The 12444-nt window shown below is 46.5% G+C and overlaps 1 protein-coding gene across 2 annotated transcripts in view; it reads left to right on the forward strand.

Annotated features, from left to right (window-relative positions):
* Positions 1-10037, forward strand: part of KCNQ3 (potassium voltage-gated channel subfamily Q member 3) — a 291957-nt gene extending 281920 nt beyond the window's left edge. Inside the window, 5 exon segments of one of the 2 annotated variants that reach the window (NM_174374.2) lie at positions 605-707; positions 3231-3362; positions 5251-5349; positions 7119-7203; positions 9276-10037. In NM_174374.2, the coding sequence (NP_776799.1) occupies positions 605-707; positions 3231-3362; positions 5251-5349; positions 7119-7203; positions 9276-9992 (1136 nt within the window). In that variant the 3' untranslated portion in view covers positions 9993-10037. 2 annotated transcript variants of the gene reach the window in all.
* Positions 10038-12444: the final 2407 nt, after the last annotated feature.

Genomic DNA, 12444 nt, shown 5'->3' on the forward strand with positions numbered 1-12444 from the left:
CCATGTGTGCCTGCCCAACCCCTGCAGGGATCCTTGAGACACACCGCATGGTTCCTAAGGGTGGCCTGTGATGAGCGCATTGCTAAGAAGGTCACGTTGAAGGATGGAGGGGGCCAGGGCAGAGTAGTCTGGACACCTGGGGACCTCCACATCCCAAGGGGGTGGGGAGAGATATGGGAGAAGTGTCTTGTGGGGGCTGTTGGAGCGAGTGCCCCTTTCACTTACCAAAAGGGAGGATGAGCAGGGCTCAGAAAGTGACCTCCCAGCTCACGGTCACAAGGATAAAGTCTGACAGAGCCAGAGTCTGAACTCAGGTGTGTGACAAACACCTACGTGCATGCCCTTGGCTGCCTCCAAAGGGGCCACTTGGGAACTCTGGAACACACACCACCCTCCCCGCCTTCTCCCCCAGGCAGCCGTCCAACACAGCAGGCACTTACCAGGCTTCTGGATTATGGGAGGGAGATGCTGAGAAAGTCTGAGTGACGTCACCCCTGGAGAGCACATCGGGGGTTCTGAAATGGAAATAGAGGCTTGGGAGGCTGAGTTTGAAGGGCTCTGTTGAAGTGGTGGCCTGCCGTTGATATGGGTGTCTCCCTCTCAGATGCCGGGACAGGGGACCCCACAGCGGAAGACAGGGGCTACGGGAATGACTTCCTCATCGAAGACATGATCCCCACCCTGAAGGCTGCCATCCGAGCCGTCAGGTAAGCACCTCCTCCCACTTTAGGCCTCCCAGGCCCCAGCTCCTCTCCTCCAGGTAATGGCTTTGTAAAGTGGTCTTGGGCTTTGGGAAGGTGGGCAGGAAATTTCTCAACCCCTGGGTCAAGTTCAGAGAGTATGTCAGTTCTCTAAGTGGGGGGTGCTGCCGAAAGAAAAGTGATGACGACATTAGCAGGTCATTAGCAGGTTGGAGACACTGGTGATCCTCTTGTCTGCCTTTGCCACTGCTCATTTTATTTTTAAACATTCCTATGGGAGTGTGGTTACTTTGGGCTTCTGTGGTGGCTCAGCGGTAAAGAACCCGCCTGCCAGTGCAGGAGCCACAGGAGACGGGGGCTCGATCCCTGGGTCAGGAAGATCCCCTGGAGGAGGGCATGACAACCCACTCCAGTGTTCTTGCCTGGAGAATCCCATGGACAGAGGGGTCCAGCGGGCTGCAGTCCATGGGGTCTCAAAGAGTCGGACATGACTGAAAACTTAGCACACATGTGGTTGCTTTACAGTGTTGGGTTAATTTATTTTAAATGCTGTTGGTGAGGGAGGGTGTGTTGACATGAAGTTTTCTTCTTTTATAGGCTTCTGACTCAAAATAGCTTTTCTCCCATCTGTCTTCATTCATTTAGTTCTTTTTAATTAGCATTTTCAACATGATAATCAATTATAGGATTTTTTAGTCTGTTTCAGACGAGACTTATAATTCACCCTGGCTATTTCTATGTTGCTTGAAATGCCATAAGAAAATTAAGAAAATATGTTACAACTTCAAGAAAACTTTGGAATGTGAGTTTATAAGCACTCCACCATGATGGTAGTGAATTCTAGAAACTAAGTCAGAGTCACTAAGAACTAGTTATGGTATTTTCAGATTTTCAGTCCAATAGAGCAGGAAGGACAAAAGTTTATAATATGTGGCCCTCAGCAAAGCTGTTGACATGGTTCTTCATGACATCACTCTGTACAATGTGCCAGAAGTATGGCTGGATAAGAAACACAACTTCCTGGATTCTTAACTGGTTGAATGATCTTATTCAAAGAAAACCAATGAATGAGTCTGTCGGGCTCAAAGGAGGTCTCTGCTAAGATGCTTCCTGGTCTGGCTTCTGCTCCATCCTTTGGAGTACTCTCATTGATGCCCTAGTTCAGAGGTTGGCAGACATTTTTTTGTGAAGAGTCAGATATGTAGTAAATATGTCAGCCTTTATGATCCCTAGGTCTCTGCCGTGTTTAACTTTGATCTTGAAGTGCAAAGGAAGCCATAGACAGTATGTAAACGAATCACTGAGGCTGTATTCCAACACAACTCTATTTTCAAACACAGGCAGTGGGCCAGACTTGGCTGCAAGCCACAGTTCCTGACACCCACCTTAGGTAGAGCTGTGTAATGGGCAGGCTTAGAAAGTGACATAGAATTGGAAAGGTTAGTGACTTGAATGGTACAATTGATAGATCAAAATAGTGTTTAGAGGCTGAAGTCATGGACTATGACAAACAAAATGAGTCTTGAATGCACCATTAAAAAAAGCTTATACAAGTATGAGATGGGAGGACCTGGGTTGTGATTCGGTGTTTTAAATTGACACTATGTTCAGCAAGAGTTGACCTCGTGAGGGAGATTTCAAGAAGATTAATCACCTAAGGTGACTTTATTGATTCCCAGGAAGATGGAGGTGAGGATTCCAAGTTCTGGGTGCCCCACTTTATTAACAGCCTGAAAAAACTTGAGGAACCAAAGCTAGCTTTTCTCTTCCAGGAGCTGATAAGCCAAAGGATTAAGGAGGCTATTGAGGAAGAGATATGTCAGCTTTCCTCAAATAGGAAGCAGTGTGACACAGCTGTTAGGACCATGAGCCTTGTCCCCATACAACCCTGGGTTTCAGGGAAACTCTGACATTATCAGCAAAATGGCCCTGGGAAGAGGCTGAAGTTCCCTCGGCCACAGTTCCATCATCTGTGAATCGATTTATTAGAAAATTATCAAAAATGAATCTAGCCCCGTGTCTGGCATGTAGTGAAAGGTGAAAGTGTTAGTTGCTCAGTCATGTCAGACTCTTTGAGACTCTGTGGACTGTAGCCCATCAGGCTCCTCTATCCATGGGATTCTCCAGCAAAAATATTGGAGTGGGTTGCCATTCCTTTCTCCGGGGGATCTTCCAGACCCAAGAATCAAATCCAGGTCTCATGTACTGCAGGCAGATTCTTTATCATCTGAGCCACCAGGGAAGCCCAATGTGTAATAAATGTTAGCTTTTATTGTCACTGTGAATTTCTTATTATTCATATGAGTGAAAGGCATAGTCATGAAGAAGAGACACCAGGCAGCCTAACTCAGTGTGGTTCCAAGAGGTGGAACCAGGACCAGGAGCAGGGACTTCTCATCAAGTTGTGTCTTTCTGGTTCTTTTATTCCCACCACCACCCCCCACCCCACCCCAGAATTTGTTCATCTTATATCATAAGTTCCTTCACTCTCCACTCCTGATGCATAAATGTCTCTACTTTGCCTGGCAGAATTCTACAATTCCGTCTCTATAAAAAAAAGTTCAAGGAGACTTTGAGGCCTTATGACGTGAAGGACGTGATTGAACAGTATTCTGCAGGGCATCTCGACATGCTTTCCCGAATCAAGTACCTTCAGACAAGGTAAGGCAGCATGCCTGGAAGGGTGGTGCCCTCCTGGCTGCTGAAGAATCGGCCAGGGAGACCGCAGAGCTGAGGGCAAAAGGCATCCACGAATCCGCAATGCAGGGGAGAAATGTTAAGAACAAAAACACTCATCAAATAGAGACATCAAGGCCAACCAACGTGAGATCAAATGAGCTGGGAAGAATTTCTGTGAAATTGACATGGCTAAGATTAACAGTCTGATCAGGCCTCAGGGAGAGAAAAAGCATGTGTCTTACTTATCCCTAACTCTGATCCTTTGTATATGCCAACAAAATTCAGATTATCTAAAATGAGTCTAGTTGGCTAGTTCCAAATATAAATTTTTACTCAATTAAAAGTTCGTCAAGAGTTAGTTGTAACAGTGAACGTATGGAAACAGCATTGATTCCTAGCTAATAATTATCACCCTTTTTGTTGATCACCTGGGCATTTCACATGTATGTCTCCAATCCCTTATAACCCCCTAAGGTTTTGCATTAGAGCTGCCATATATCAATGAGAAGACCAAGATTTACAGGACAATGATCTTGCCCAAAACTACCCAGCTAGTAGGTGGCAAAGCTGGAAGTGAAACCAGATCCACCTGGGTACAAAACTCCTGTCCTCTGTAACACACCTCCATTATATAAATAGTGATTAAGAAAAGAATGGTACCTGATCTCATTAAAAAGTTACGCCACCATCAAATGATATTTTTACAGTCTATATAGTAAGATAAAAATTTTGTGATCTATAGTGGATATATATGCATAATATGATTACTAATAGCACGTTCAGAAATATATACATACTTGTACATATTTATATACTTTGGCCACCTCATGCGAAGAGTTGACTCATTGGAAAAGACTCTGATGCTGGGAGGGATTGGGGGCAGGAGGAGAAGGGGACGACAGAGGATGAGATGGCTGGATGGCATCATCGACTCGATGGACATGAGTCTGAGTGAACTCCAGGAGTTGGTGATGGACAGGGAGGCCTGGCGTGCTGCGATTCATGGGGTGGCAAAGAGTCGGACACGACTGAGCGACTGAACTGAACTGAACTGAACTGAGATACATATATCGTGGAGGAGGGCATGGCAACCCACTCCAGTATTCTTGCCTGGAGAATCCCATAGTTAAAGGACCCAGGCCGGCTACAGTCTATAGGGTTGCAAAGAGTCGGACACAACTCAAGTGACTTAGCACACACGCATGCACAGGGTCAGTGGAGGAGCAGTTGGGTTTGCAGAAGGACGTAGAGAGGCATGGCTCCTTCTGAGTGCCACGGTCCTGGGCTTGTGATAAGCCTCCCAGGCTGTTTCCATTGAGCACGGGGCACCGTAGCTCAGTGCCGGGTGGGGGGATGGTATTTGTCTTCTGTTGTGCTCAGGGTGACATTGATGGGGGGGCTATAGGAGCTACTATTAAATTCATCCCTCTAGTAGCTGGAGGAGCCTGCCAAGCTGCAGGGAAAAGAGGGCACAGCTGAAAACAGAGCCTAGGGCTTAGCAGGAAGACCTCCCTGACTAGAGGTTTTGGGTGAAATGAAAGAGCTGGAAGACCAGACCTGCTGCAGCATACCTGACATTTTCTGTAAGAAGGAACAGGAGGCAGCTGTCACCCTGTCTCTGTGGTTCGATTGCCTCTCTCCTCTGGGATGGAGAGATGCTCTCGGTACACTGGGCCAAAAGAAAAAAAAAAATGATGATGCATTAAATTAGAAAGTCTTTCTCCTTTCCTCTGTCTTTCTCTTTATGCTCTTCTCTTTTATTTTCCAAACTCGCAGCTGATGACAGAAGAAAGAGAATACATTGCTTTCCTCTCTTTTCATACAAAGCTCTCTGTCATTTAATCCCCCCTCTTTGTGTGCTCTCTTTCAGAATAGATATGATTTTCACCCCTGGACCTCCATCTACTCCAAAACATAAGAAGTCTCAGAGAGGAGCCGCCTTCACCTACCCATCCCAGCAGTCTCCCAGGTGGGGCCCGGGGGCATTGACTGATGGGCTGTGTGGTTCCGGAGCCCACACCACATTCCCATGCCCAAATCCCCATGCCCAAGTCTCAGCTGGGTTCCTTTACCGTGGGGGTGAGGTTGCCATTCCCCCAAATAAGATGAAGAGAAAGAGCCTGCAGCCTATTCCGGCCTGTGGCCGTTTGAGAGGTTTCTGAATGAAAGCCTTGCAGCCACACTCCTTTGTATGGCTGCTGAAAATGCAACTGACGGTTTCCTAGTTAGAAAATAAAAAGAGACTTGTGAGGTTTTTTTTTTTTTTTTTTTTTTGGAACCGAAAGAATACTTCATGTTAGCAGAGCCCAAGGCATTCCTCCTGGCCAGCTGTTTTGGCTTTTTTTAAACTTTCATCAGCCCCAGAGACTGAGAAGGAAATCAGCTGTCCAGCCCCAGAGCAGCTCTGCTCTCTCTGAAAAACTGTCTGAAAATTGTCCTTTTATAGGTGATGAGCCAGGATCCTTTAGAAAGCCCGCTGCCTGCATTTACACTTCCTTATTCCCCAGTATCTTCAAGGCAAGTATCAATAACATAAATGAGTGAAGGGAGGTAGGTGTAAGAAATACCATGCAATGTATAATAATAAGGCTCTTTATCATTAAGGAAGGAAGAGTGTAAGGCGGGCGAACAGAGCATCTAATCTTGGCTTCAGTTCTGGGGCTAGGCAAGGGGTGAACCACAGGGCCCTGAAGAACCTCAGGTCTGCTCTTGCTAATTTTAAGAAAGAAGATCCTCTGTTTCCAGATACTCTAGTTTCTCAAGAAAAGCTGAATATTCAGATCTGATGTGCAATCCTCCACTTTTGAATGGCTCCAATGTTTAAAACCCTGTGCAAGCCAAGGAAAGCACTGGTGGGCTGGATTCAGCACAGAGGCCACTGGTTTTTGACATCTGATTTAATTCAAGACTGCTCCAGGACCTCCCTGGCTGTCCAGTGGTTAACACTTCACACTTCCAATGCAGAGGGTGCAGGTTCGATCCCTGGTCAGGGAACTAAGATCCCACATGCCGTGCAACACAGCCAAAGACTGAAAAAAAAAAAAGAAACACTGTTTTACCCAAACCTGGCCAGGGACCTAGAAGGAGTAAGTAGCCTAGAGAAAAAACAATTGCCTAGAAAGTACCAAGCATGAATGGTTTCAAGCAGTAGCTAGACTCCCTGAAAGTTCTCGTCTACATAGGACAATATTGAAACAAACTGGAATTTAGGCAGATGTGAACTGTGGTTGGCCAAGGAGCAAATGCAGCATGTCTCAATCCTGTTCCCTACGAATATCATCTTTGGCATCATTTTCCAGATTTTGCATCTGTTTTCCAGTATTAGCTAAATGGAACAGATGAAATATTGGTTTCCAAGATGAGACAACCATGCTCCATCATCAACCAGTGTCTGTGACGGAAAGGCCAAGGAACATAATTTAAAGCAATCAAGCACTCTGGGCACAGTTAAGTGGTGTATTAAGTTAAGCTTGACACAGAGCTTCCTAAGAACAGCGTAATAGTCAGCTTCACATTTTCCTACAGTCAACATGGTAAGTATGAGACATCCCTGGTGAAGGTAGGAAACGCTGGCCTTTCCCAATGCCCGTGGGCTGCAGAGTTCCATGGGCTCTTCCAGACTCTGTAAGCCTGAGCACAAGCAGGGTAGTCCCAGGGACCACGGCCCACCTAGCTGAAGTGACCTTGCAGAGCAAAAATAGGTATCATGATCTTACAGCATTATGGGCTCTTTCCTAGGAATGAACCCTATGTAGCCAGACCATCCACATCAGAAACTGAAGACCAAAGCATGATGGGGAAGTTTGTGAAAGTCGAAAGGCAGGTAGGTCCTTCCTTTCTCCCACCAAGAACAAGTATGTGGAATTTATTTTCAAATGTCATTTTTTTTTCATAGGGAGATAACAGACTTGAGTATCTACCATTCATCAAGGAATCTGGAAATGAAATCATTGATTTAGCACTTTACTGGCTGGGTGATCACTTGCAAGTGAATGAATTGTTCTGAGCCTCAGTTTCTTCATCTGTATAATGGGGATGTTAACACCTCATGAGGTTGCTTTGAAGATTAAATCAATTGATACCTGTAAATTACCTAGAATAGTAGCTGGCACACAGTAAATGCTCAACAAATGGTAGCTACTATGATCATGAACTTCATGGTGTTTAGGAACGTTAGTGCCCTTCTCCACATTTTCGGTATTTTTCTGCATTTGTTATCCTCCTTCCGTGAAAACCTGGGTCAGTGTGTGGCCTGTGTGAAGGGGCCCGGAGGAGGGCAGGCTATGGGTGGGGTTCATTCAGGGCAGAAAGAAACCCATTCAGTTACAGCATCCCAGGAAGTCCACCTCTCTTTTCTTCAGTGAAGTGGCTTGTATTTTAGCATTGTTTGGCCAACTTTACCTGGGAAGCCCACCTTCCTGGTAAAAAAAATCTGCCGGCAATGCCTGAGGCCTAGGTTTGATCCCTGGGTCAGGAAGGTCCCCTGGAGAAGAAAATGGCAACCCAGTCCAGTATCCTTGCCTGGGAAATCCCATGGCAAGGCAGGCTACAGTCCATGGGGTCACAAAGAGTTGGACATGACTTAGCGACTAAACACACAATACACCCAACTGCACTAGATAAATAGCACCGTCAATTTTCTTTAGGATTCCTATCAACCCTTTTATTTTATTCATAACCCAAAATTGGATATGTGCAGAAGAGATAAGAGAAAATTTGAATAATTACCCTTTTTTAGTGTGTCAAGAATATCCTTTTCTGCTGTTAAATTTTAATTTGTCATCTCAGCTCTTCCGTTTACCTACTCTGATGTTTGATGAGTTACTTCATCTCTCTGTGCCTCTATTTCCTCAACTGAAAAACAGAATAATAGTATCCACCTCATAGGGCTGTTGTGAAAATTAAATAAGTTAAATAAGAAAGTTAATATGAAAAATTAAATAACTTTAAAGTGCATAGTAACTGCTAGAGAAGGATTAGTTATTATTAAGACTTGGGTACCAACTCAGCCATGACCTTGCTCTATGCTTTGTGTCGTCAACTATAAGAGGGAATGGTAGACCTGCCTTCAGTCCTTCCTGGTGAGTTGTGAACTGTCAGAGAACATCCCATGCACACGTGCATGTACACTTGTGTCTGTACACGCATGATGATTTTAATATGTTCTCAATTTTGTAGGTAGGAGCAGGTAGATGCAGCTGATCTCAGCATACCTTCTACTGGCCTCCAAGGCCCCTAGGGAGCATCTCTAGTTCTGAGAAGCAGAATTCTTGCTAACCACTGCCCTTGTACCCATGGGGCTTACGTCCCCAGGTAGGGGGAATGTGCGCAGACAATATAGATGCTTCTTTAAGGGAATGTTTACAAATCAAGAACTCCTCCTCCTGGATCCAAACAGGAGCAGCCAGGCCATCTTCTCCTTGGGTAAAACTTATCCTCACACCATGTCTCTTGCTTCCAGGTTTCTGGAAAGCCCTTACCCTGTTTTTTTAGATTAGCAGAAATCCGTGCAGGCTTCACAGGTGGCACAGTGGTGAAGAATCTGCCTGCCAATGCAAGAGACACAGAAGACATGGGTTCAGTCCCTGGGCCAGGAAGATCCCCTGGAGAAGGAAATGGCAACCCACTCCAGTGTTCTTGCCTGGAGAATCCCTTGGACAGAAGAGCCTGGCACAGAGTTGGACATGACTGAACGACTGAGCACACATGCACGCATCCATGCACAAAGCTCAAAATCAAGAGATACAAAACAGTTAACTGTTATGATGATTATGCTTTATGGCAGGAACCGTCTTCCTTTCTGGAAAGTAAATGCTATGGTTTTTCCTCACCACCAATAACAAGTGCCCGCCGGCCTGGAGAAAGCAGTAATGCCCAATTCCTTGTGTTTTCCAGGTTCACGACATGGGGAAGAAACTGGATTTCCTGGTGGACATGCATCTGCAGCATATGGAGCGGCTCCAGGTGCACGTCGCCGGCTTCTCCCCGAGCAAGGGGGCCTCCTCGCCCGCCGAGGCCGAGCAGAAGGAGGACCGCAGGGATGCGGATTTGAAAACCATCATCTGTAACTATTCCGAAACGGGAGCCCCCGATGCCCCCTACAGCTTCCACCAGGTGCCCGTCGACAAAGTCGGCCCCTATGGGTTTTTTGCCCACGACCCCGTGAACCTGCCCCTAGGGGGACCCAGTTCTGGAAAGGGTCATGCGACCCCCTATGCGGAAAGGCCCACCGTCCTGCCTATCTTGACGCTTCTCGACTCCCGAGGGAGCTACCGCTCCCAGGTGGAACTGCACGGCCCCTGTTCGGACCGAGTCTCCCCCCGGCAAAGGCGCAGCATCACCCGGGACAGCGACACGCCCCTGTCCCTGATGTCAGTCAACCACGAGGAGCTGGAACGCTCGCCCAGTGGCTTCAGCATCTCCCAGGACAGAGACGATTATGCGTTTGGCCCGAGCGGGGGATCGAGCTGGATGAGGGAGAAACGGTACCTGGCCGAGGGTGAGACGGACACGGACACCGAGCCCTTCACACCCAGTGGCTCCCTGCCTCTGTCGTCCACGGGGGATGGCATTTCTGATTCGATATGGACCCCTTCCGGCAAGCCCACTTAAAAAAGGGGTCGTGGGCTGGCTCCTCCTTGTAATGTAGACAGACTTTGTATAGCTCACTTGCTCTCACACCCGCCACATCCCCGTGAGATCACCAGGGGCTGCATCACACGCATGCATGTGCGTGGTGGCCCCACCTGGGCGGGGGCTTGTCGTGGCCTTTTATGTCCCCCGGTCACCACAGTGAAGCCACTTCCTTTCAAGCATGGTTTGCATGACTTTACACTATATAAAATGGTACCGCTAACCTCTTTAGGATACACATTTATCCGCTGTTCTTACTTTGAATCATGACTGGACCAGTACAGGGAGAAATTATGGATGAGCCGTGCCGTGTGTCTGTGTGGTTGGCTGCTTTGGGTTTTGGTTTGGTAAGCAGAGAAAGTCGTTTCCGTTGCTTCTCACTTCACCGCCCCTTTGTGTAAAACACTCCAATGATTAGTTGTTTTCTTCAACAAGCCAATAGTTCCCTCAACAAAAAAGCATCATGTACCAAGGAGGTTGCCTCTTGAGCTAAAATGTGAGGGCAGGAATGAGATAGCATCATATCTGCCAAACTAAGAATTACAAAATTATTTTATTAAGGAAAAGCTGGGAAAACCTTCCAAAGGCTCTCAGAGGACTTGGTCTGTCGTTGTCAACTCTCATGCCCCAGTTTCCTCATCTATCAAAGGTGGTGGCAAGTGTAACATTTCGGATGAGTTGTGAATAGGCAGGGAGAAAGCAGGCACACACACGCACATTAAATAGTTCCCAATTTATGTAGCCAAAGATAACAAAATGTGTCAGCAGTGGGGCGCCCCTCGGGGCGGGAGTTAAGTTCAGGGCCTTCAACACGAGGTTCCAATTCACATTCCTCCCTGTGACACTCATACAAGATGTCCAAGTCACATAGGAACTGGAGTCAAGAGGGCACACAAATTATCTGGTCCAGGACTTTCCTTGTAAAAATGAGAAACCGCAGGCCAGGTAAAGAGAGATGACTGGGATGCCCCCATCATCCCCCAGGAGAGCTGGCTCAGTCAGCTGGCTCTCTCCAGGCCCTGGTCCCCTCCTGCCGACACTGCCCTGCAGTTTACACAGTGGGACCAAGATGCTGGTACCCTGTGTTGTGTAGAAAGTGCTCATGAGACTGTTTATCCAAGTGGGAGGGGAATGTCTGCTTTTATTGCAAAACATGTTTGATGCTTTGCATTCTGGATCCAGAAAAAAAATCAGTACCAGGAAACTACAACATTTTTGACATGCAAAGAGGCAAAATTTCCAGAACCATCCAGTTTGACCCCTCTAGATATTTGAAACCACATGTAGCCATAAGACTAGCTAAAGTGTAAGCAGACAAGCTGAAGTGCACTGACCTCCTGTATAAGTATCAATATGAAGCAGAAGCCATCCTGTTAGGAGATGTCGCTGCTCTCTGAAACACGTTGATGGGAAAGAGTTCCGTTAGGCTTGGGCTAATTAGCTAAATGACTCCACCGCAGTGTTATTGTCTCACTCTTCACAAGTCTAAGGGCCGTTGTAGATGGTTGCCATGGTGACCATCAAACCGATTGACGTGGAATGTCTGCATCCCACCAGTATTCTCTCTCGCATTGTTGTCGAGAGCCAGAGTGGCTGTGGCAGGTTGACGTCAACAAGGTTGACAGTTTCATCATTACCTAATGCAAGGATTTTGCACTATATTGGAGAGAGGAGCTTCTTCCTCAGAAGTGGGTTTCTTTCAACCACATGTCAACAGGTATCTCGTAAAAAGCTCAGAGTACAGTGATAATGAAGGGTCAGCCCCTGACTTTAGGACTTACAACCAAAGCCTGAAGTCCTTGGCATTGTGAATGGTAGAAAGGAAGTTGTACATGAAGAGTCCCATGAATAGATGGGTGTTGACCTTGAAGTCCCAGGTAGGAAATACAGAACAATGAACACATACATCAGACATGAAGCCCGCTCCCCTAAGGTTTGCTATTGGACTTTCTGGCCATTTGAAGGGCAAAGGGCGTGGGTCATTCGATCCTTCTTCTGGCCCCTATAATATGGCTGCAAGTGCCACTGGAGTGCATGACCCAATAAGCCTTATGTTCCTTCCTTAGGGCTTGGTTCTTGATTCTGATATTCCTGAAATCTTTCATCAAAAATGACTGAGCCATCTAACATGCCAATTATTTTTCTAACTTATTAATACCCCTTCAGAACATACTGGTCTCAGTATCGTACAAGTAGAGGCATTTTCCAAGAACTCAATGGAGTTCCCAACTGGAAAAGTGAGACTTTCTCATCCTCATGTTAAAAATAGTCATCATGGATCCAAAGTTAGATGATTTCCTTAGGTTCTTTTAGTAACTGACAAAGGACTGGAATTTGTATTTTGTTCCAAACCATAAGAAGGCATTTAGCTTTCCTGCTGAGTCATAAGGCCAGGATGGCAGAGATTGGATTTGTGTTGATTATATAGCCC

The sequence above is a fragment of the Bos taurus genome, chromosome 14 (assembly GCF_002263795.3).
Source record: "Bos taurus isolate L1 Dominette 01449 registration number 42190680 breed Hereford chromosome 14, ARS-UCD2.0, whole genome shotgun sequence".
In the NCBI taxonomy this organism is placed as follows: Eukaryota; Metazoa; Chordata; class Mammalia; order Artiodactyla; family Bovidae; genus Bos; species Bos taurus.